Source organism: Schistocerca nitens, chromosome 12, assembly GCF_023898315.1.
Source record: "Schistocerca nitens isolate TAMUIC-IGC-003100 chromosome 12, iqSchNite1.1, whole genome shotgun sequence".
NCBI classification, from domain to species: domain Eukaryota; kingdom Metazoa; phylum Arthropoda; class Insecta; order Orthoptera; family Acrididae; genus Schistocerca; species Schistocerca nitens.
The window spans coordinates 132,868,022-132,894,995 of NC_064625.1; the positions used below are offsets into that span (position 1 = coordinate 132,868,022).

Sequence of the window (26,974 nt, forward strand, 5' to 3'; positions counted from 1 at the left end):
GTGATACATTACCCGTGTTAAAATGGACCGTTTACCAATTGCGGATAAGGTCGATATCGTGTTGATGTACAGCTATTGTGATCAAAATGCCCAACGGGCGTGTGCTTTGTTTGCTGCTCGGTATCCTGGACGACAGCATCCAAGTGTCCGGACCGTTCGCGCGAATAGTTACGTTATTTAAGGAAACAGGAAGTATTCAGCCACATGCGAAATGTCAACCACGACCTGCAACAAATAATGATGCCCAATTAGGTGTTTTAGCTGCTGTCGGGGCTAATCCGCACACCAGTAACAGACAAATTGCGCGACAATCGCGAATCTCAAAAGCGTCGGTGTTGAGAATGCTACATCAACATCGATTGCACCCGTACCATATTTCTATGCACCAGGAATTGCATAGCGACGACTTTGAACGTCGTGTACAGTTCTGCCACTGGGCACAAGGGTAACTACGAGACGATGACAGATTTTTTGCACGCATTCTATTTAGCGACGAAGCGTCATTCACCAACAGTGGTAACCTAAACCGGCATAATATGGACTATTGGGCAACGGAAAATCCACGATGGCTGCGGCAAGTGGAACATCAGCGACCTTGGCGGATTAATGTATGGTGCGGCATGATGGGAGGAAGGATAATTGGATCCCATATCACCGATGGCAATCTAAATGGTGCAGTGTATGCTGATTTCTTACGTAATGTTCTACTGAGGTTACAACAAGATCTTTCACTGAATGACAGAATGGCGATGTACTTCCAACCTGATGAATGTCGGCATATAGATCGCTTATTTTATGACTGATGGATTGGTCGTCGAAGCACCATACCGTGGCCCGCACGTTCACCGGATCTGACGTTCCCGGATTTCTTTCAGTGGGGAAAGTTGAAGGATATTTGCCATCGTGATCCACCGGCAACGCCTGACAACATGCATCAGCACATTGTCAATGCATGTGCGAACATTACGTAAGGCGAACTACTCGCTGTTGAGAGGAATGTCGTTACACGTATTGCCAAATGCATTGAGGTTGACGGACAGCATTTTGAGCATTTATTGCATTAATGTTGTATTTACTGGTAATCACGCTGTAACAGCATGCGTTTTCAGAAATGATAAGTTCACAAAGGTACATGTATCACATTGGAACAACCGAAATAAAATGTTCAAAGGTGCCTACGTTCTGTATTTTAATTTAAAAAACCTGTTACCAACTGTTCGTTTAGAATTGTGAGGCATATATTTGTGTCTATTACAGCGCCATCTATCACAAAGCGAAAAAAGTGGTCCAACTATAACATTCATATTTCTTTACGTATTACAGGAATATGTAATAGAAATGGGTGTTTCTATTCTCAAAAACGCATTTGATATCCGTTTGACCTATGGCAGCGCCATCTGGCGGGCCAAACGTAGCGCCATCTGGTTTCCCCCTTCAAACTAGACAAGTTTCGCTCTTTGTTGTTTTCTCGTTTGACGCTTACTTCGTGAGATATTTGGCCCGGTCACGATTAATGGACCACCCTGTATATTCGGAGATGAAGAGGTCTGCACAGCAGAGCAGCATGAAACCAGTCTTGGGGATTTTAATATTTTTTTGTGGGATCTGAAATTTAAAAACCTCTCTCACACCGGCCTGATTTAGCTTCAATGATCAGGATAGTAAAACACATGCGTATGTTAAGGGAATTTTCATTCACAAAGCAGGCTTATCACATTCACACACTTTACTACTGTTCTATCCTGATTAAATAGAGCTTAACTTAAATTTCATAAGGCAGTGAAGCAATTTCGAAGTCTCGGTGCGGCGAAAATGGTCAGTCGATCTCCTGAAAACATTTGTAATAATTATTATCTTTCGGTGATCACACGGGGAAGACCGGAGATCTGCTGGTAAGACCGTGTTAGCCCATTTATTGAAAGTAATAAACTGGATATCTTGAGCGTACAAAACGGCAGGTTCGTCCAGTGCAAATCAGACGCTCCCCACTGATCCCGTGCAACACAGCGTAGTAAGCCGACACTGTCAATAATAATCAGTTAAATAATACGCGAACACACTTACTTTACTTTAGTTCATGTATTAAATTCCTTCTCATACAGAATCTCATCAAGATGGTGACTAGCTCAACAACACATACATATACATCTTCGTTCTTTCGCGGCTAATCGGCAAGATCTGAATCTTTCGTTTCATAAGAGAAACCATAGATGGCAGAGAAGCTATTCCATGGATTAAATGCACGCTCCACGGAATAATAGGGCTCGAAACTACTTTGCATTGATAATCATCGTATATTAACGTTTAGGAATCGGTAAGATAAGAAGAGATATTTCGAGATATGTACTGAGTTATATAATTTATAAAATTTCTGAAAATATCGCGGAGATAGCGCTGCAAGAGACATTACAGGATGAAGACCACAACAACAACAAATAGTTTTAGGTAAACGTAGATAGTATATGACTTACAACTTTGCCGTGTATGTGAAAAAGTTTTTATAGTTTCATTCACGACATACTGTTGTGGTGAGTTCTCAAAGTGTTTGATCCATACTGTGGTGTGATTGGCAGATATCTCATTATATTGAGCGATGTGGTACACGGGTTCTCTTAGAAAAAGCAATTTCTCTACGACTTGCATATACAATCCTCACCCTCTTGCATCCATACTGGCATTAACATTACGTTACGCAGACGTACAGTATTTAACCGCCGCTAACATCGCGCGGCGAATGCTAGTTTAGTTTTATAGACTTAACACAATACAGTGAAGAACCAAAGAAACTGGTACACCTCCCTGTACCGCGTGGGGCTCCTGCGAGCATGCAGAAGTGCCGCAAAACGACGTGGCATGGACTCGACTAATGTCTCAAGTAGTGCTGGAGGGGTCTGACACCACGAATTCTCCATGGCTGCCCATAAATCCGTAAGAGTACGAGGGGGTGGAGATCTGTTCTGAACAGCACGTTGCAATGTGAACCGTGAATTTACTTTCAAAACCTTTTCTTAAGAATTTACTTTATTTACTAGCGATTCTTCAAGAACATTAACACGTTTAATCACACTATGTGGGCGTGGAAGTAGTTGCCAATGGGTAACTGATGGAACAAATTAAAAAATTTTTTTAATAAATGGAAATTTTATTCCTAAAAGCGAAATGATCGCACTGTGACGTTGGCTGGCGAGCGTATTCTGTTGAGTGAAGTATTTTGCTACTACAGTTTGTAATTCCTGTCCCGTACATACAAGTTCTCACGATTTAGGCGGGAGACTTCTGAATTTCCCCTTTGTCTGCCGAATAGTCCATTACTTCTCCCAATGTTTTGCTGATTATGGTCACACCTAGCACATTTTTTTTTTTGGAAACACGCCATTTCAGGTTCTTGGGCAGTGGTCGGAAGAACTTCGCTCATGATTCATTTCTAATCGATATGCGTATTGGAGTTCATAGAAGTCGAGGAAAACGGAATTCGCGCACCAACTGTATATCGACTGTTATTTTTTCCTTTTTCCCGCGCATTTTGTGAGTGTACAATATTATTGCTCAGTGTTGTGTTCTGCTGGGACTTGGGTTTGTTTGTTGTCGTTGTGCATAAAAATAAGTAAAGTCGATTATTATACAACGTTCCCAGAATGAGATTTTCACTGTGCAGCGGAGTTTGCGCTGATTTGAAACTTCCTGGCAGGTCAAAACTGTATGCCGGACCGAGACTGAACTCGGGACCTTTGCCTTTCGCGGGCAAGTGCTTTACCAACTGAGCTACCCAAGCACAACTCACCGCCCGTCCACACAGCTGTACTTCTGCCAGGACCTCGTCTCCTACCTTCCAAACTTTTACGAAGCTCTCCTGCGAACCTTGCAGAACTAGCTCTCTTGAAAGAAAGGATATTGCGGAGACATGGCTTAGCCACAGCCTGGGGGATGTTTCCAGAATGAGATTTTCACTCTGCAGCGGAGTGTGCGCTGATATGAGACTTCGTGGCAGATCAAAACTGTGTGCCGGACCGAGACGCGAACTCGGGACCTTTGCCTTTCGCGGACAAGTGCTCTTGGTCTGGCAGACAGCTTTGATCTGCTAGGAAGTTTCATTATACAACGTTTCCATAATCTTATAAATCTTTAGAGTGGAAATGTTACCTGAATCTCTGAGAGGCTTTATTTTTGTGTATTTCATTTCTGTCTTATTCGTCATGTTCATAGTATTTTGATTCGCTTCTCATCATGGGAAAAAAATCTAACTGTCGAATCGGGAAGAAATGCGTCGTTTGTGTTCTGCGTGCCTTGCTGACGTTTTTGTATCACATGGTGGGAAAAAAAACGATGTTTCGAAACGTGTGGAAACAAAAAAAAATCCACCAAGAAAAGGGGTATGGAATCAACATCTTGTGTGACAATAATGGAAATTCCAGGAGGGAAAAGTGCGGACTGGGGAATGGCAAATGGCATAAAGAAACATATAGAGACCAGCCAACACAAGTCAAATGGTTCAAATGTCTCTGAGCACTATGGGACTTAACTTCTGAGGTCATCAGTCCACTAGAACTTAGAACTACTTAAACCTAACTAACCAATTGACGTCACACACATCCATGCCCGAGGCAGGATTCGAACCTGCGACCGTAGCGGTCGCGCGGGTCCAGACTGAAGCGCCTAGAACCGCTCGGCCACTCAGGCCGGCGACGAGGATGACCGAGAACGGATTGTTTACTTATTACAGCCAGAGGTGGTTGTTCTGGGTGCTGATTCCTCAGGATCTATGCACTCAAATTGCGTGAGAATAATCACATGTCAGTTCTAGTATAATATATTTGTCCAATGAATACCCATATCTGCACTTCTTCTTGGTTTCGCAATTTTAATCGCCAGTATTGTAGATTCATAACTGTCAGTCATGAGCTACGACCCAAAATATAACAAAATTATTCTAGGCAAATACTTGTGCTGAGTTCACCTCTAGAACACACTCAGCTGAGCTACGAATCATACCAAGCTCTCGGCGGAGCAATGGATAACTCCCAACTGGAGATATAGATGTGACACGTTCGAATTCTGGAATTTTTACACATTTTTAAAATTTTTACATGTTGTTGTGTTGTTGTGGTTTTCCGTCCTGAGACTGGTTTGATGCAGCTCTCCATGCTACTCTACCCTATGCAAGCTTCTTCATCTCCCAGTACCTACTGCAACCTACATCCTTCTGAATCTGCTTAGTGTATTCATCTCTTGGTCTCCCTCTACGATTTTTACCCTCCACGCTGCCCTCCAATACTAAATTGGTGATCCCTTGATGCCTCAGAACATGTCCCACCAACCGATCGCTTCTTCTGGTCAAGTTGTGCCACAAACTTCTCTTCTCCCCAATCCTATTCAATACTTCCTCATTAGTTATGTGATCTACCCATCTAATCTTCAGCATTCTTCTGTAGCACCACATTTCGAAAGCTTCTATTCTCTTCTTGTCCAAACTACTTATCGTCCATGTTTCACTTCCATACATGGCTACACTCCATACAAATACTTTCAGAAACGACATCCTGACACTTAAATCTATACTCGATGTTGTAAATAGCCTTTCGCTCCCTGTATTTTACCCCTGACACCTTCAGAATTTAAAAGACGGTATTCCAGCCAACATTGTCAAAAGCTTTCTCTAAGTTTACAAATGCTACCAACGTAGGTTTGCCTTTCCTTAATCTAGCTTCAACGATAAGCCGTAGGATCAGTATTGCCTCACGTGTTCCAACATTTCTACGGAATCCAAACTGATCTTCCCCGAGGTCGGCTTCTACCAGTTTTTCCATTCGTCTGTAAAGAATTCGCGTTAGTATTTGACAGCCGTGACTTATTAAACTGATAGTTCGGTAATTTTCACATCTATCCACACCTGCTTCCTTTGGTATTGGAATTATTATATTCTTCTTGAAGTCTGAGGGTATTTCGCCTGTCTCATACATTTTGCTCACTAGATGGTAGAGTTTTGTCAGGATTGGCTCTCCCAAGGCTGTCAGTAGTTCTAATGGAATGTTGTCTACTCCGGGGGCCTTGTTTCGACTTAGGTCTTTCAGTGCTCTGTCAAACTCTTCACGCAGTATCCTATCTCCCATTTCATCTTCAACTACATCCTCTTCCATTTCCATTATATTGCCCTCAATCATTGACTGGAAATGTTTATGTTCGGCAACGTGGAGATAATTATTGCCATTCATGGACTTCATGTTCCCAGACGACGATGGGATTTTTACGGATGACAATGCGCCATGAAACCGGGCTACAATGCTTCGCGATTGGTTCCCGACAATTCGAGTAAACAATCTGGCCCCCCACATCGCCCATCATGAATCCCACCGAACACACACGGCACGTAATCGAGAGCTTAGTTCTTGCACAAAATCCTGCACGGGAAACACACATTTATCAACGGCTATAGAGGGATCATGGCTCAATATTTCTGCACGGAGCTTCCAACGAGTTGCTCGCTACGCCAGGCACTTTCCCATGACTTCTGTCACCTCATCGTATTATTTTTCCGCTGCTAAAATGAATGCTTGCCAATTAAGTACGCAAAAGAACTTGCCCCCTTCTAACACCCGTGTACCGCAAGTCTCTAGAGGAACGGAAGGTTGCAATTGATTGGAAAAGAGCACAGGTGGTTCCAGTTTTCAAGAAGGGTCGTCGAGCAGATGCGGAAAACTATAGGCCTGTATCTCTGACATCGATCTGTTGTAGAATTTTAGAACATGTTTTTTGCTCGCGTAACATGTCATTTCTGGAAACCCAATATCTACTCTGTAGGAATCAACATGGATTCCGGAAACAGCGATCGTGTGAGACCCTACTCGCTTTATTTGTTCACGAGACCCAGAAAATATTAGATACAGGCTCCGGTCAGTTTCCTTGACTTCCGGGAGGCGTTAGATACAGTTCCGCACTGTCGCCTGATAAACAAAGTAGGAGCCTACGGAATATCGGACCAGCTGTGTGGCTCGATTGAAGTGTTTTTATCAAACAGAACACAGCATGTTGTTTTCAATGGAAAGACGTCCACAGACGTTAAAGTAACCTCTGGAGTGTCACAGGGGAGTGTTATGGGACCATTGATTTTCACAATATATATAAATGACCTAGTAGATAATGTCGGCCGGCCGGAGTGGCCGTGCGGTTCTGGGCGCTACAGTCTGGAGCCGAGCGACCGCTACGGTCGCCAGTTCGAATCCTGCCTCGGGCATGGATGTGTGTGATGTCCTTAGGTTAGTTAGGTTTAATTAGTTCTAAGTTGTAGGCGACTGATGACCTCAGAAGTTAAGTCGCATAGTGCTCAGAGCCATTTGAACCATTTGAACCAAGATAGTGTCGTAAGTTCCATGAGGCTTTTCGCGGATGATGCTGTAGTATACAGAGAAGTTGCAGCATTAGAAAATTGCAGCGAAAAGCAGGAAGATCTGCAGCGGATAGTCACTTGGTGCAGGGAGTGGCAACTGACCCTTAACATACACAAATTTAATGTATTGCGAATACATAGAAAGAAGGATCCCTTATTGTATGATTATATGGTAGCGGAACAAACACTGGTAGCAGTTACTTCTGTAAAATATTTGAAGTGGAATGATCATATAAAATTAATTGTTGGTAAGGCGGGTGCCAGGTTGAGATTCATTGGGAGAGTCCTTAGAAAATGTAGTCCATCAACAATACTTGAATACTGCTCATCAGTGTGGGATCCGTACCAGGTCGCGTTGACAGAGGAGATGGAGAAGATCCAAAGAAGAGCGGCGTGTTTCGTCACAGGGTTATTTGGTAAGCGTGATAGCGTTACGGATGTCTAACGAACTCAAATGGCAGACTCTGCATCGCGGTGTAGCTTGCTGTCCAGGTTTGGAGAGGGAGCGTTTCTGGATGAGGTATCGAATATATTGCTTCCCCCTACTCATACCCCCCGAGGAGATCACGAATGTAGAATTAGAGAGATTCGAGCGCGCACGGAGGCTTTCCGGCAGTCGTTCTTCCCGCGAACCATACGTGACTGTAACAGGAAAGGGAGGTAATGCAGTGGTACGTAAAGTACCCTCCGCCACACACCGTTGGGTGGCTTGCAGAGTATAAATGTAGATGTAGAAGTAACAGAACACACAGCCAAGTGCTTCAGTACTGCCAAACCTACGGGTTACCTAAAGAGTTACTTAAATTGCTTACAGTATCTCAGTATTTGCAGAAGAGCACAAGAAACATGTGCAAGTGATAACGAGATTGGTGGATTGCGATGCGGGTAGCATTTCTCCTATCCACGCAGAAATCTACCGACAACATATTTAGTACAATTTTGGTAAACATTTTTGGAATACAGTGATCAGTAGATTATTATATTTTGACTAAAGTTCAGTCTTGATCACACCATTAACTTCGTAGCAGCTGAGGAGAGCTCCACCTACCATCCTAAGGGAGCCATGGGTCTGATGATAGTTATGTAAAAATAACCGAAACCGGTTACCTATATCATTGAAGCATAAATGGTGTGATCAAGATTGAACTTTAGTCAAAATATAACATATTTAGTGTCGCATTTGGACCGTGCTGTACAAGTTCCGTGCGATTTTGGTAAACATTTTTGGAATACAGTGATCAGTAGATTATTACATTTTGACTAAAGTTCAGTCTTGATCACACCATTTACTTCGTAGCAGCTGAGGAGAGGTCGACCTACCATCCTAAGGGAGCCATGGGTGATGATGGTTATGTAAAAATAACCGAAACCGGTTACCTATATCATTGAAACATAAATGGTGTGATCAAGATTGAACTTTAGTCAAAATATAACATATTTAGTGTCGCATTTGGACCGTGCTGTACAAGTTCCGTGCGATACCAACAAGTTTCGCTGGTGAAGAATGTGCCAGCGCTTGTCCGCACTGGAGCCGCTAGCAGCTGTTTCTGCCAAGCCACAGCTGACGCACCAAGTGCAACCGCTTCCAAGGTCTCCGAGCTATTTCTGCTTGTGCTTGCTGCGCCAGCGAAACACGTCACATCGCGTTGGTGGGGTCTAGGGAGACAGATTAGTCATACGCTTCAGTCAGCCACAGGATGAACTTACACGGTATCTCGGTGCTGCAGAATGCCGTGTGCCATTACGAAGCAATAAAAGCTACGGCTGTTGTCTATTAACCGCAGTAATGCCGAAGTGCCGACCACTAAAGCAACGGCGTTTTTCTTTGTGGCGAGATTGTTCAGCGACGTGTTAAACACCAGCTTTCTCCTCCGGATCCCGAAATTCTTCCAGAATGAAATTTTCACTCTGCAGCGGAGTGTGCGCTGACATGAAACTTCCTGGCAGACTAAAACTGTGTGCCGGACCGAGACTCGAACTCGGGACCTTCGCCTTTCGCAGCCGAGTGCTCTACCATGTGAGCTACCCAAGCAGTCCTCCTCACAGCTGTAATTTCCTCAGTACCTCGTCTCCGACCTTCCAAACTTCACAGAAGCTCTCCTGCGAACTTTGCAGAACTAGCACTGCTGGAAGAAAGGATATTGCTTAGCCACGGGTAGGAGAGGAGGTGCTGGCGGAATTAAAGCTATGAAGACAGGTCGTGAATCGTGCTTGTGTAGGTAGGATGGTAGGGCACTTGCCCATGAAAGGCAAAGGTCCCGAGTTCGAATCTCGGTCCGGCATTACAGTTTCAATCTGCTAGGAAATGCCAAAATACTTTGTTGACATCCACGTACATAGGGAAAAACGACCATCGTAATTATGTACGAGAAATGCGAGATTTCAGGGAAAGATTTAAGTGTTCATTTTTCCCACATGATATTCCAACTTGCAATTGTCTGGAATTTCTTTTCCCAGTCCAGGAATTATTTATCGCCATAACAATTGACTCACTGTATTCCTAGCATATGCACAGCCTAGCGTGAACTAATGCAAAAAAAGAGAAAACAACTGCGAATATACGCAAGCTAAAATATTTGGAGGAAAGTAGTGTTATAATTTCTGGAATGCCTCGAAGCAAACGGTCTGTTGTGTCATAACCTGCACGGATATGGAAAATATCGTAATTGAGGAATACCACTGGCTTCTTATTCACAAGGTTTCTATATCTACATGTACATGGATACTATGCAAATCACACCTAAGTGCCTGGCAGAGGGTTCATCGGACCAGCTTCACAATAGTTCTGTATTATTCCATTCCTGAATATCGCGCGGAAAAAAAACGCACATCTATATCTTTCCGTGCGAGTTCTGATTTCTCTAATTTTCTTATGATTATCTTTTCTCCCTATGTAGGTCGGCGGAGAAAGTCGGTGATTGAAACTTCGTGAGAAGATTCCGCCGCAGCGATAAACGCCTTTTTTAAAATATGTCCACCCCAACTCGTGTTTTATGTCCGAGACTCTCTCTCCCCTATTTCGGGATAATACGAAACGTGCTGCTCTTCTACGAACTTTCTCGATGTACTCCGTTAATCCTGTCTGGTGAGGATCCCAGACTGCGCAGCAAACGTTTTGTGTATGTTTATATCAGAACGCTGCTATTTTTTGAGGCTTGATTCAAGAGTTGTGCTTTTACGCAATAAGCATTTTTCGGCTGCAAGGCCGATTTCCTGTGATTTGCAATTATACAGCGCTGTTAACTTATACAATTTTTACGTTATACATCTTACTGGTTTGTAACAATGTGTCGAATACTTACTTCCCTACTTGATCTTTGGCGTTGTAGCTGTCAAATATTCTGAGTATTGCATTTGTAGCACAGACTGAGTTTTATATATTCTCAATAGTAGATGTTGTTCATTAATTTTTGTTTAACTTCTCGTTTTCTATCAATCTGACAGCTTTACTTGACAGAAGTCAGGGACGTTGTATCGTCACATATTTATCGTTTTCAGGTATGGAATTGTGCTTTGGCTACAGATTCTTCATATAGATCTGTGTGAGTAGACTTTGCGTGTCATGTTATCTATAACTGTGTTCTAAAATTTCGAAAAATTTGCAATAAAATTTATGCCTAAGTTCTGTTTGTTCGTTTAGGATTTGGCTTGGTATGTTCGTGTGTGTGTATGTATGTGGTTTTGTGTGTGTGTGTGTGTGTGTGTGTGTGTGTGTGTGTGTGTGTGTCTATTTTTCATTTTTTCTAAAATGATCATTATTGCGCGTTTAGGTATTATATATACGAATTTAAATGCGTGGACGAACTGGTTCACGTTATTGTTTTCTCTTTCCACATGGCAGAAAATTGTAGAGGGATTTGTCTTGCTCTTTGTTTGTGATATTTTCTGGATATCCGAGCAGGAAATATCGCTCTGTTTGGCCTATACATAGTCATTACAATTGATTTTATAAATGCGTACGTGTACACTGTTGATTTTGTTTTAGTGGAATGGATTTGTATTTTTATATTGTGTACGGTACGGTATGCAAATCTTACTGCAGTATTTTTTAATAATGAATTTAGCTCCTCTGATATATTTCTATGTATGTTCGTGGTACATAAGGGATCTTCCGATTTGTTGGTGTTTCTCGAGTTAATTTTATGACAGCATGAATTCGGGTACGTGTAGGATTTTTATATTTCCACATCTCTGCCTACACATAAATAAATGTGAATGTCGTGTGACTAGGGCCTCCCGTCGGGTGGACCGTTCGCCGGGTGCAAGTCTTTCGATTTGACGCCACTTCGGCGACTTGCGCGTCGATGGGGATGAAATGATGATGATTAGGACAACCCAACACCCAGTCCCTGGACGGAGAAAATCTCCGGTAGAGCTGGGAATCGAACCCGGGCCCATAAGATTGACATTCTGTCGCGCTGACCAATAAGCTACCGGTGGCGGACATACCTACATGCCTCAAAAATACTGCGACTAACAGAAATTATGGGGGCTGGACTATCAAAGGTCGAAACAACTGCACATTTTGCTCAACAACTTTTACTGTACTGACTATATTGGGATTAAAATTCTGTTGAGCTATGTGGTTGAGGCTTTCAAGTTTTTTTTCTGTATAGCTAGTTGTTGTAATGGTAGGTTTTGCAGTCTGTTAATCATTGTGTGACAATAAGCGTGCTTGCGTGTTTTTGGATAACAGTATTTGCTTTAACAATGTTACCTGCGGTCGTAGGTTATCTGTCAATTTAAAAGTAATGTCTACTGTTAATGTTTATTTTGCATTGTTAGGTCTAGGAAGCTGATCGATTAATCGTGTTCATGTTCTATTACGAATTTCAAATTGGGATGAAGTTCGGTTCCGGTTGCACGTACCTGTTGTATGTCGCCGTTAGGAGCGTCTAGTAGCATAGTGTCATCTACATATCATGCTATCGACACAGGATGCTATATTAAGTTGACTCTACAGGGTGTTACAAAAAGGTACGGCCAAACTTTCAGGAAACATTCCTCACACACAAAGAAAGAAAATATACACTCCTGGAAATGGAAAAAAGAACACATTGACACCGGTGTGTCAGACCCATCATACTTGCTCCGGACACTGCGAGAGGGCTGTACAAGCAATGATCACACGCACGGCACAGCGGACACACCAGGAACCGCGGTGTTGGCCGTCGAATGGCGCTAGCTGCGCAGCATTTGTGCACCGCCGCCGTCAGTGTCAGCCAGTTTGCCGTGGCATACGGAGCTCCATCGCAGTCTTTAACACTAGTAGCATGCCGCGACAGCGTGGACGTGAACCGTATGTGCAGTTGACGGACTTTGAGCGAGGGCGTATAGTGGGCATGCGGGAGGCCGGGTGGACGTACCGCCGAATTGCTCAACACGTGGGGCGTGAGGTCTGCACAGTACATCGATGTTGTCGCCAGTGGTCGGCGGTAGGTGCACGTGCCCGTCGACCTGGGTCCGGACCGCAGCGACGCACGGATGCACGCCAAGGCCGTAGGATCCTACGCAGTGCCGTAGGGGACCGCACCGCCACTTCCCAGCAAATTAGGGACACTGTTGCTCCTGGGGTATCGGCGAGGACCATTCGCAACCGTCTCCATGAAGCTGGGCTACGGTCCCGCACACCGTTAGGCCGTCTTCCGCTCACGCCCCAACATCGTGCAGCCCGCCTCCAGTGGTGTCGCGACAGGCGTGAATGGAGGGACGAATGGAGACGTGTCGTCTTCAGCGATGAGAGTCGCTTCTGCCTTGGTGCCAATGATGGTCGTATGCGTGTTCGGCGCCGTGCAGGTGAGCGCCACAATCAGGACTGCATACGACCGAGGCACACAGGGCCAACACCCGGCATCATGGTGTGGGGAGCGATCTCCTACACTGGCCGTACACCACTGGTGATCGTCGAGGGGACACTGAATAGTGCACGGTACATCCAAACCGTCATCGAACCCATCGTTCTACCATTCCTAGACCGGCAAGGGAACTTGCTGTTCCAACAGGACAATGCACGTCCGCATGTATCCCGTGCCACCCAACGTGCTCTAGAAGGTGTAAGTCAACTACCCTGGCCAGCAAGATCTCCGGATCTGTCCCCCATTGAGCATGTTTGGGACTGGATGAAGCGTCGTCTCACGCGGTCTGCACGTCCAGCACGAACGCTGGTCCAACTGAGGCGCCAGGTGGAAATGGCATGGCAAGCCGTTCCACAGGACTACATCCAGCATCTCTACGATCGTCTGCATGGGAGAAAAGCAGCCTGCATTGCTGCGAAAGGTGGATATACACTGTACTAGTGCCGACATTGTGCTTGCTCTGTTGCCTGTGTCTATGTGCCTGTGGTTCTGTCAGTGTGATCATGTGATGTATCTGACCCCAGGAATGTGTCAATAAAGTTTCCCCTTCCTGGGACAATGAATTCACGGTGTTCTTATTTCAATTTCCAGGAGTGTATTATGTGGACATGTGTCCAGAAACGCTTACTTTCCATGTTAGAGCTCATTTCATTACTTCTCTTCAAATCACATTAATCATGGAATGGAAACACACAGCAACAGAACGTACCAGCGTAACTTCAAACACTTTGTTACAGGAAATATTCAAAATGTCCTCCGTTAGCGAGGATACATGCATCCACCCTCCGTCGCATGGAATCCCTGATGCGCTAATTCAGCCCTGGAGATTGGCGTATTGTATCACAGCCGTCCACAATACGAGCACGAAGAGTCTCTACATTTGGTACCGGGGTTGCGTAGACAAGAGCTTTCAAATGCCCCCACAAATGAAAGTCAAGAGGGTTGAGGTCAGAGCGTGGAGGCCATGGAATTGGTCCGCCTCTACCAATCCATCGGTCACCGAATCTGTTGTTGAGAAGCGTACGAACACTTCGACTGAAATGTGCAGGAGCTCCATCGTGCATGAACCACATGTTGTGGGCTACTTGTAAAGGCACATGTTCTAGTAGCACAGGTAGAGTATCCAGTATGAAATTATGGCGGTGAATCGAGGAAGCACAGTCCATACTGACGAAACTAAAATGAGCTCTAACATGGAAATTAAGCGTTTCAGGACCCATGTACACATAACATCTTTTCTTTATTTTTGTGTGAGGAATGTTTCCTGAAAGTTTGGCCGTATCTTTTTCCAACACCCTGTTACAGCCTGTATATTTCTAAATTACCAAAAGGCTTTTGACAACCCTGCTCATAAGCGGCTTCTAATCAAAGTCCGCGTATTATTGTCTCAGTTGTGCGACTGAATTCCTGATTTCCTGTCAGAAATCACACATTCTATAGTAACTGACGCAGAATCATCGAATGATGTGTTCCTGATCTACATAAACGATTTGGCAAACAATCCGTGGGGCGTTCTTCATTGTTTCCGAATGATGTAGTCACGTGTCTAGTAACGCCATCAGAAGATCTAAGCGAATTACGAAATTACTTGCATAGGATATCTGTGTCGTGTGAAAAGTGGCAGGTAATGCTAAGCAATAAAAATTGCATGAATAGTACAAAAAAGTCAGCTAAATTTTTTTGTTACATGATGACTCACAGTAATTTAAAGGTTGTCATTTGAACTAAATACCGTACTTGGGATTATTATTGCGAACAACGTTAATTGAAATTATGACAAAGAAAATGATATGGGAGGGGCAAACCAAACACTGCGTTTTGTTGGCGCAGTCCTCAGAAGAGGCGGCAGATCCACTGAAGAGACTAGGCATGTTCGTTCTCTCCTGGAGTATTTCTGTGCAGTGTGGGATCTACATCAGATAGGACTGACGCAGCACGTCGAAAAAACTCGGAAGGCTAGCTCGTGTTGTACTATAGCGAAATAGCGGAGAGAGGGGGTCGCAGATATGATAAGACGAGTTTGGGTGGCAATCATTAAGACACAGTCGTGGTTCAATACCACCATATTTTTTCATGAAATGTTGATAATGAAGTTTCTCCTACGAATGCTAATATCTTTTCTTGACTCCCATTTAAAAGGGGGGAGATGACCACCGTAATGAGAGAAATCAGAGATCGCACGGAATATTCTTTTTTCTCCACCTACATCTACGTGATTACTCCCCAAAGCACAATTAAGTGCTTGGTAGAGTGGTAATCAAACCACATTCAACGTCCGTCCCCGGTAGCTGAGTGGTTTACCGGTACGGTAGCTCAGCGTGTTCGGTCAGAGGGTTAGCTGCCGTCTGTAAAAAAAAAAGAGTGAGTAAATGGATCAATAACGAACTTCAATGGGCGTCAGGGGACGTCCGCCACGAACAATTGCAACGAACCATAACGAACAAAATGAGATAAAAAAAGTGGTCAACGCGACAGAATGTAAATCCTAAGATCCTAAGGGCCCGGGTTCGATTCCCGGCTGCGTCGGAGATTTTTCTCCGCTCAGGGACTGGGTGTTGTGTTGTCCTAATCATCTTCATTTCATCCCCATCGACGCGCAAATCGCCGAAGTGGCGTCAAATCGAAAGACTTGCACCTGGCGAACTGTTTATCGGACGGGAGGACCTAGTCACACGACATTTACATTCATTTACCACCTTCAACCAATTACTCTACCTTAAAGGAAAAACAAACTCTTACAGCTTTGCGTACGAGTTCTCATGTCTCTTATTTTATCATGACCATTCCCCCTATGCAGACAGACGCCAAAAGGATATTTTATCATTCGAAGGAGCAAGTCGGTGACTGAAATTTCTTGAGGATATACTGCCGCAACGAAAAACTGCATTGTTTTAATGACTGCCACCTCATTCGCGCGGTAACCTCTCAGGTAGGAAATCACGAATCTAGTCACATAACTGAGACGATACCCGGCAGGCACGCAATTTCATTAGAAGTCCATAGTGAGGAACGATGTAAAAAGCCTTGTGGAAATCTAAGAAACTGGATTCAACACAGAACCCATGTTAATAGAAGTCATTACTTAAGTATCGGCATCTACATGGATACTCAGCAAATCAAATATAACTGCCTGGCGAAGGATTCATCGAACCACTTTCAAAAAAATTCTCTGTTAAAGCAATCTCGTACGGAACGCGGAGAAAACGGACACATATATCTTTCCGTGCGAGCTCTGATTTCCTTACTTTATTCTGGTGGTCATTTCTCCCTCCGTAGTTCGGCGCCAACCAAATATTTTCGCATTCGGAGGAGAGAGTTGGTGATTGAAATTCCGTGAAAAGATTACGCCGCTACGATATACGCCGTTGTTTCAATGATGTCCACGCTAAATCCTGCATCATGTCAGTAACACTCTCTCCCCTACTTCGGAATAATACAAAACGTGCTGCCCTTCTTTGTACTTCATCGATGTATTCCGTCAGTCCTATCTGGTAAGGGTCCCACACCGCGCAGCAGTACTCTAAAAGACGACGGACAAGTACAGCATAAGCAGTCTCTTTAGTAGATGCGAATTAAACGCAGGATTTCCTTAGCCTTCCCCCAACATTTTCTATGTGTTCCTTACAGTTTAAGTTGTTTGTCATTGTAATTCCCAGATATTTAGTTGAATTTAAGGCATTTAGATTTGGCTAATTTATCGTGTAATCGAAGTTTAGGAATTCCTTTTAGCAATCACACACCATCAGATTATTTGACTTGTCGCTCTAACGAAGTAGGCGAGTGTCAGCAATATGTCTCGTGGTCTTATCGTGGCGTGTTTATCTTCTGCTGTTAGGTCAGACGACAGAAATGCCACTTGCACGCTTAGAGTAGCAGATTGACGGTGACCAACTTTAAACAGAACTTGATTAATTTTCACACACATTTATTAAAATAATAACAGGAATAAACATAACTTGATTCTGGAGGCTATTTACAATTGACAATCTGAAGTTCCTTTGGTATTGGTACGTTAATCTTATTCTCACATATCTCTGATACTTGACAAAGTGTCTATACATTTCTCTTCATGGCTATGTACAGGAATATGATAATCTTATTAGGCGCAGACTGAAACTTGACTATAGACTGGTACAGACTAATGCAGACTCGTACAGACTGGTGCAGACAAATGCAGACTGTATAATCGGAGGTCTGTACACGCGTTATAATACCTCGCGCATTCAGGTATCACCGCGCGAGTGTGATCCGCGAGGAGAAAAGGTTCTACGTTAGCAGCAATCTCATTGGCTGCGTTACATATTAATCCGCGGATCGGCGGAAGCAGAATTTGGTCCAAGCGCCATCTCGTGCAGGGACAGACGAGCGCTACGCCTGCGCTGTTGTGCTTAGCGGGGCGCGCTCTAGTGGGAAAGTTATGTACGCGCTGACTACAAGGAACTATGTACACAACAACATATATATGATTTAAGGCTGACAGTGTGTAGAAACATGAAATGGAAATAATTTCAAGACATCATGTTATTCAAATGCAGAACTTCACAAAGATACCAGGTTGTGCACTTTAATTTCGTTGCATAGGTCCGCGATGTAGCTATCAATTGTGTAAGCTTGACATCCAGAAAATTACTATGACCTACTGTCTTGAATACTTTACAGTTACTACATCTTTTGGGATCACTGATATTTTAAATGAGGTAGTGACTGCTGGTCTCCATGTGGTCACACACCTTCTACATCTACATACATACTCCGCAATCCACCATACGGCGCGTGGCGGAGGGTACCTAGTACCACAACTAGCATCTTCTCTCCCTGTTCCACTCCCAAATAGAGCGAGGGAAAAATGGCTGCCTATATACCTCTGTACGAGCCTTAATCTCTCTTATCTTATCTTTGTGGTCTTTCCGCAAAATGTAAGTTGGCAGGAGTAAAATTGTACTGCAGTCAGCCTCAGATGCTGGTTTTCTAAATTTCCTCAGTAGCGATTCACGAAAAGAACGCCTTCTTTCCTCTAGAGTTCCTGAAGCATTTCCATAACACTCGCGTTATGATCAAACCTACCAGTAACAAATCTAGCAGCCCGCCTCTGAATTGCTTCTATGTCCTCCCTCAATATGACCTGATAGGGATCGAGCGGTACTCAAGAATAGGTCGTATTAGTGTTTTATAAGCGGTCTCCTTTGCAGATGAACCAGATCTTCCCAAAATTCTACCAATGACCCGAAGACGAGCATCCACCTTCCCCACAACTGCCGTTACATGCTTGTCCCACTTCATATCGCTCTGCAATGTTACGCCCAAAAATTTAATCGACGTGACTGTGTCACGCGCTACACTACTAATGGAGTATTCAAATATTACGGGATTCTTTTTCCTATTCATCTGCATTAATTTACATTTATCTATATTTAGAGTTATCTGCCATTCTTTACACCAATCACAAATCATGTCCAAGTCATCTTGTATTCTCCTACAGTCACTCAACGACGACACCTTCCTGTACGCCACAGCATCATTAGCAAACAGCCGCACATTGCTATCCACCCTATCCAAAAGATCATGTATGTAGATAGAAAACAACAGTGGACCTACCACACTTCCCTGGGGCACTCCAGATGATACCCTCACCTCCGATGAACACTCACCATCGAGGACAACGTACTGGGTTCTATTACTTAAGCCCAGGTTCCCCCGGGTTCGATTCCCGGCGGGGTCAGGGATTTTCTCTGCCTCGTGATGACTGGGTGTTGTGTGATGTCCTTAGGTTAGTTAGGTTTAAGTAGTTCTAAGTTCTAGGGGACTGATGACCATAGATGTTAAGTCCCATAGTGCTCAGAGCCAACCATTTTTTCTATTACTTAACAAGTCTTCGAGCCACTCACGTACTTGGGAACCAATCCCATATGCTCGTACCTTAGTTAGGAGTCAGCATTGGGGCACCGAGTCAAACACTTTCCCCACCTTGCCGGCTGCTCTTACTTCAGCAACACGAGCAAACAAGTACACTCGCTGGAACGCAAATGGTTCCGCGAAACGGAGGCACCAAAACCACTTACACCTTCGATGGAGAGAGTTGTTGGAGATGGTCTCGAGGGATGGGCCTCTCCGAGAAAATAGGCACCGAAACAATGCGACGAGTAACACCCGGAGTTGACTTCAGGCGGGTCCTCCACAAACTCGCGACCCTCAGTGCAAGGCAGACCGGCCGCGCCGCTGCTGTCCGAGCCAGCGTGTTTTCCTCATTCGTCCCCGCGAACACGTCCTTCCTCGTAGCGAGTCCGGCCACAACCCTCCCTCCGCTGAAACAACCGCCACATCACAACAGGGGTAGCATTCATCTCACGCTAGGTGAGGAGAACCCTACGTCATAATGACGTAACGCTACGTCATCGTGACGTAAATAACCTAAATCGACTAAATGAGTACGTATACAGATCTTTGCAGTTGTACCGATAACGTCAAGGGTTTCGAAAAAGACGGTCGTGTGAAACCCAGCTCGCGCTATTCGTCCACGAGACCCAGAGGGCCATAGACACGGGTTCACAGGCAGATGCCGTGTTTCTTGACTTCCGCAAGGCGTTCGATACAGTTCCCCACAGTCGTTTAATGAACAAAGTAAGAGCATATGGACTATCAGACCAATTGTGTGATTGGATTGAAGAGTTCCTAGATAACAGAACGCAGCATGTCATTCTCAGTGGAGAGAAGTCTTCCGAAGTAAGAGTGATTTCACGTGTGCCGCAGGGGAGTGTTGTAGGACCGTTGCTATTCACAATTTACGTAAATGACCTTGTGGATCTCATCGGAAGTTCACTGAGGCTCTTTGCAGATGATGCTGTGGTATATGAAGCACAAAATAACATCGCTAAATGTTGGGATTACATTTAATGATTCATCCCACTGGGATGAGCATATCACAAAACTCCTGTCACTTCCTTTGTACACATGTATCTGCATTTAGCTTTGACGTTATCGGTACAACAGCAAAGATCGATATACGTACTGATGTAGTCAATTTAGGTTATTTACGACATTATAATGTAGCATTACGTCACTATGACGTAGGGTTCTCCTCACCTAGCGCGATTTGAATGCTACCCAAAGTTTTCAGATGTCAGCTAGAGATACAGATGTCAGCCAAAGATACCGAAAGACAATAGGCTTCACACTGACAAAAATTTCACTGAAGTAAGCAGTTTCCCAAACGTCGGAGAAGGTGGTAATGGCTGCCGGTGCAGAGTTAATCTGTATAACAGTTTAAAGGCATTCCCAAAGCTGCTATCACGATAATATTCACACACAACATAGATTAAACAGTGTAGATCAAGAAAATAATATTTTTGAAAAGTCGAGTTTTTGAAGAAAAATCCCCTTAAGTGAAGGTCATCGGCCACCGCCTTGTCTGTGGTGATAGATAATGAAGTAAAAATGGTATTTTCGGCACGCTCTTCACACTGTGAATCTCAAAATTCCGTAACGACTTCCATCACCTAAGTGCAGAAGACAGCTCTGCCAATGTATTATCGTTTTAAATCGTGTATATGCACTACTATTGGGAGAGCCAGCCCTGACGAAACTCTGCCATCTGGTGAGCAAGATGTATGAGACAGGTGAAATACCCTCAGACTTCAAGAAGAACATAATAATTCCAATCCCGAGAAAATCAGCTGTTGACAGATGTGAAAATTACCCAACTATCATAAACTAAGTCACGGCTGCAAATACTAACGCGAATTCTTTACTGGCGAATGGAAAAACTGGTAGAAGCTGACCTCTGGGAAGATCGGTTTGGATTCCGTAGAAATGTTGGAACAGGTGAGGCAATACTGACCCTACGACTCATCTTACAAGGGAACCTCCCCCTCGCACCCCCCTCAGATTTAGTTATAAGTTGGCACAGTGGGTAGGCCTTGATAAACTGAACACAGATCAATTGAGAAAACAGGAAGAAGTTGCGTGGAACTGTGAAAAAATAAGCAAAATATACAAACTGAGTAGTTCATGGGCCACATAGGCAACATCATGGACAATGTCAGCTCAGGAGCGCTGTGGACTCGTGGTAGCGTGAGCAGCTGCAGAACGAAAGGTCCTTGGTTCAAGTCTTCCCTCCAATGAGAATTTTACTTTCTTTATTTTTAAATCGTTATTATCTGTCCGTTCGTTTATTGACGTCTCTGTTCACTGTAATAAGTTTAGTGTCTGTGTCTTGCAATCGCATCGCAAAACCGTGCGATTAGTAGACGAAAGGACGTGCCTCTCCAGTGGGAACCGAAAACATTTGATCGCAAGGTCATAGGTCAACCGATTCCTCCACAGGAAAACACATCTGATATATTCTATACGACACTGGTAACGGCATGTGCGTCACATGACAGGAATATGTTGTCCACCCACCTAACTTGTACACTTGGCGAATGGGTAAAAAGATTCTTCTACCTTGCCCGATTTAGGTTTTCTTGTGGATGTGATAATCACTCCCAAAAAAGTGATGAAAACACAATAGTTTGTCACATAAACTGAAAATAAAAAAATTGAACTTTTCACTCGATGGAGGATTTGAACCAAGGACCTCTCATTCCGCAGCTGCTCACGTCACCACGAGACCACGGCGCTCCTGTGTTTTTAGAGTCCTTGATGTCGCCTATCTTCCCATGAATTACTCAGTTTGTATATTTTGCTTATTTTTTCACAGTTCCACGCAACTTCTTCCTGTTTTCTCAATTGATCTGTGTTCAGTTTTTCAAGGCCTATCCACTGTGCCAACTTATAACTAAATCTGAGGGGGTGCGATGGGGAGGTTCCCTTGTTAGAAGATAGATTACGGAAAGGCAAACCAACGTTTCTAGCAATTGTAGACTTAGAGAATGCTTTTGACAATGTTGACTGGAATACTCTCTTTCAAATTCTAAAGGTGGCAGGGGTAAAATACAGGGAGCGAAAGGCTATTTACAACTTGTACAGAAACCAAATGGCAGTAATAAGAGTCGAGGGGCATGAAAGGGAAGCAGTGGTTGGGAAGGGAGTGAGACAGTATTGTAGCCTCTCCCCGATGTTAGTCAATCTGTATACTGAGCAAGCAGTAAAGGAAACAAAAGAAAAATTTGGAGTAGGTATTAAAATCCATGGAGAAGAAATAAAAACTTCGAGGTTCGCCGATGACATTGTAATTCTGTCAGAGACAGCAAAGGACTTGGAAGAGCAGTTGAACGGAATGGACAGTGTCTTGAAAGGAGGATGTAAGATGATCTTCAACAAAGCAAAACGAGGATAATGGAATGTAATCGAATTAAGTCGGGTGGTGCTGAGGGAATTAGATTAGGAAATGAGACACTTCAAGTAGTAAAGGAGTTTTGCTATTTGGGGAGCGAAATAACTGATGATGGTCGAAGTAGAGAGGATGCAAAATGTAGACCGGCAATGGCAAGGAAAGCGTTTCTGAAGAAGAGAAATTTGTTAATATCGAGTATAGATTTAAGTGTCAGGATGTCGTTTCTGAAAGTATTTGTATGGAGTGTAGCGACGTATGGAAGTGAAACATTGACGATAAACAGTTTGGACAAGAAGAGAATAGGAGCTTTAGAAATGTGGGTCTACAGAAGAATGCTGAAAATGAGATGGGTAGATCACATGACAAATGAGGAGGTGTTGAATTGAATTGGGGAGAAGAGGAGTTTGTGGCACAACTTGAGTAGAAGAAGGGAGCGGTTGGTAGGACATGTTATGAGGCATCGAGGGTTCACCAGTTCAGTACTGGAGGGCAGTGTGGTGGTTAAAATCGTAGAGGGAGATCAAGAGATGAATGCACTAAGGGGGTTCAGAAGGGTGTAGGTTGCAGTAGATGCTGGGAGATGAATCAGCCTGCACAGGATAGAGTAGCATGGAGAGCAGCATCAAACCAGTCTCTGGACTGAAGACCACAACAACAACACGCGATACTACTGTCATCTGTATACGTGCATGTCGCTATCCCATGAATTTTGTCATCCCAGTGTGGATCCTACATCCTTGTACTAATTAACCAGCACACTGTTGTGCTACATTTGTTTGTTAATGCTATTTTATGGTAATGTTTTTATTGGTTTGAGAATTTCACACTTAATCATTCGTGTAAAATTGTCAACAGGAACTGGGCGACCGCCACGTTTCTCCTCTCCACTCCTGCCACCTGCGAGAACCTGAGTCTCCAGCATGGGCGTCGACGGTCTGTCAAAGTACGCCAAAGACCATCGCCTCTACCAGGAGGTGGACATCCAGGCAGTCGCCAACGACTTCAGGAGCAGTAACGTCGGGCAGCCTGTGATTGCCGTAGACGGATCGCAGTGTGCTTGGTACTTGTATGCAAACATGGACTCTCTTCATGGTGGACAGTATAAGGAGTTTCGGGAAAGCTGTGAGCAGTTCGTCGAACGGTTCCACGGCATGGGCATTAAGCTGTCTTTCTTCTTCGATGGCCTTCCAGTCGAGGAGAAAATTTTGACGTGGGTGAAGAGGAGAGCGGATAAGGCAAAGGAAATCAGCAAGATATTTGCTAAATTGCGGGCAATGCAATCCCGCGAGAATGGGTTTGTAGGGTGCAGGTTCTTACCAGAAGCTGTGGTACCTTTAGCAACAGTCACCTTCAAGCACCTTGGCTCCTCCAAGCATCTTGACTGCGAGGTACGTTTGTCCACTAATGACTGCGACACTGAACTGGCGAAGTTTGCAGCCAGCGATAGGTGCTGCATTGGTGTACTGTCCAACGATTCAGACTTCCTGATATATCCCAATGTACCGTGCCTGTTCACTTTTTCCAACCTGCGACTGGGGCAGAGAGTGACGGGATGGCGTTTCCGGTCCACTGATCTCGCCAGGCACCTCGGTATAGAGGTGGACGACCTCCCAGTGTTAGCGTCCTTTATGGGCAACGACATCGTCAGAAGGGAGGCTTTACAAGAGGCACATCGAAAACTGAGGCAGACCTACAGGCACAGACAAGTAGCTGAGCTCGTAGCAGAGCTGTTGAGGAGACCGCCTCGGGGTGATCTGAGGAGAATGTGTGAGCTCGCTTTCGGCGGCGATTGGAGAAAAGGCCTCGAACTGGTCGAAAAAAGTGTTGACAGCTACAAGTATGAAGAGATCGGGCCGGCGACAACTCGAAATGTCTCCAGATGGGATGCAGTGCTCCAAGAAATTGAGGCCAAACACGTGTCGTGCGAGATTCCTGGCTACGTGTATACAGTGATGAAGTGCCGCCTCATGAGAGCTGGTGACGTCCTCGAGGATCTGTCTGTAAGTTGCTCAACCTCCCCTCCAACTGGTCTGGTGGTGCGGGAGATGCTACAGAGAATGTACACGGTGCTCCTATGGGAAAGCGGCAGCGGGCCATTCCGAGTGACCGAGTACATACCGACAGGGTTAGGAGAGCTACACCGTGAGACGGTTGAGGTACAGAAACGACTGCCAGAGGGCATTCACCACCCAGGGCTCGTAGAACTGTGGTCAGGTGCGGAGGATACCCGTTGGCGTATCTTCAGTTGGGTGATATCTCCAACGAAAGACCTGTCTGCTCTCTGTTCACTGTCTCCCCAGTACCTGGTGGTTCCTGCAGCGGCACTCTGCTTCTTGTACCACGAGGCTAAAGTCCTAACAAGGGACGAGGTCAAGACCTTCGTGACTGTCGCTTTGTCTGTCAAAAGTTACTCTGCCCACGATCTGTCGAGACTTGACGTGAGACTCCCGACCGAACGCGCCATCTACTTAGCCACTCTGTTTGTGCGCACTGTACTCCACGTGTTGGACGTTGCTGGAGCGTGTGGTTTGTCCTTCCCACGACCAGCTGACTGCCACCTGGACGCCTACTTCGATGGCAGATTATTTCATCACATCTACAGGAAGTCGCAAAACGCTTCTGATCCAAGGGATGTCGTTGCATGGAGCAGTTCAGGTACACAGACATTCAATTATATTATGAGGAAGATCATAGATTAACGCAAAGTGGTACCTTCAGCTAATATGAACTGTCTCATATTTCCAAAATGGCCAGAAGAGACTTAAGCCCATTAATATCTTTCGAATATCATTGACTCTACTGCTTCAACCTATTTACTTATTAGGTTGCACATTAACATCATATTAAGTATCCTTAGGTGTTTCCTCTCCTCATTCTCCAGAGCACTAGGAACATAAAATTGCTGTGGTAAGTTCTTTGTGCTTACTCTTGCAAGGAGTTGCTGTACAAAGCTGTGTTGGCAATCTTGAACATTGGGAACATAAATTTGCAGGCCATAAATGTAACTCATTTTAAAAATGACATATGAATATAGCCTTACCAAAAGACAGTTCCTAAAATCAACTGTTGGTAACATCACAATAGTACATGATTGATTATAATGTTGTACTTAAGCTTAATGTTGTCATGACAGCTTGGGTACAAGGTCTAGTCAAGGAATTCTGGCAATTCCGAATACCACATTGTTTTCTCAAAATTTTTGCATCCCAGTTCGTCTCTTGCGACTGTTGTATTCTAGCTGAGGGTCATATACTTTGTTCACTTGTTTTATTTATTGGATTATATTGAATGCTATGCTGGAGTTTTGTGTAGCAATGAAACTAAATTGGAATTGGAGTAACAGCTTTCGTGAATCAGGAAAGCTAAGCAACATAGCCAAGAAATTGCAGTGTACAAACATGAAAATCAATATACACTACACTCCGCAAAATCCAAATTAGCATGGTAAAGTCACCAGTGCATCTCGAGATTCACCTTTCGCTGTATATATTATCTTGATCCCTGGCTAAACATAAAAATATTAAAAAGTGCAACTGTCAAGTCAGTTAGGATTTACATAATCATTCTCGTGTCTTAAGGGCAATTAGCGTCCTATGGTGATGAAACTAATCATAGCTGTAGTCAGGAGGTCTGGTGAATCATGACTATGGGGTGAGCATATAAAAATATTAATATTTTTATATACATTTACATCGAATTCTACCATTATAATCGCCGTAGCTGTCTTTTTTAAGCGAATCTAAAAAATTATTCTAAAATATTGACTGTGGTGTCAACAAACATCTGTGCAAAAAGATTTCACTGAAAAGTTTGTACTTTTGAAATATTTTTGTAGCAGGATGATTGCATTAATATTTTTGGAATACTTTAGTGCAGTATGTAACATGTTTTTCCCTAGTGTCCCTTAAGTTCTCTTTTGTCTCTGAAGTTGAATTTTCTTTTGTGAATTTTACAATGGCATTTTCATAACTTTTTTGTATCTTAGTGAATAAAGGCATGAAAACAGTTAAATATTTTACTTGAACTTCAACAGAAAATTGTAATCCAATCTTTTATGCAGGTTACTTTTTTTTTTGGCTTCAGAATCCCATACTCAACTTGTTAAAACGATGAAAACATTTCATGAAAAAAGAATTTAAAATAATTTGGGGAGAATGAAATCTTTATGAAATACATACTTATGGGTACAATAAGACAGAGAACATCACGAAGGCGTAACAGTTGTTAGAAAAAATTAAAACAATGGAAAAGCAATAATGGCAGAGAAACAATCAACCACAATGTATGCTGAATGAGATACGACCACCTAGTCTTAACCTAAGTGAAAGTTTGGGGTTTTTGTTGCATCATGTACCTAACATATGTCAGCTAGTAAAGTACAGCCATTTGGTGATGTTAACGTCCACATATTTACACAGTGCGTATTACGAGCCTCAAACTCAAACACCAGTTTCTTTATCTGTCCAA

The 26,974-nt window shown here is 43.9% G+C and overlaps 1 protein-coding gene across 1 annotated transcript in view; it reads left to right on the plus strand.

The window, feature by feature from the left end:
- LOC126215051 (uncharacterized) overlaps positions 1 to 26,445 on the plus strand; it is a 38,978-nt gene extending 12,533 nt beyond the window's left edge. Inside the window, exon 2 of the mRNA XM_049941692.1 lies at positions 23,363 to 26,445. Coding sequence (XP_049797649.1) covers positions 23,428 to 25,206 — 1,779 coding nt within the window. The 5' untranslated portion in view covers positions 23,363 to 23,427 and the 3' untranslated portion in view covers positions 25,207 to 26,445. The remainder of the gene's footprint in view (positions 1 to 23,362) is intronic.
- Positions 26,446 to 26,974: the final 529 nt, after the last annotated feature.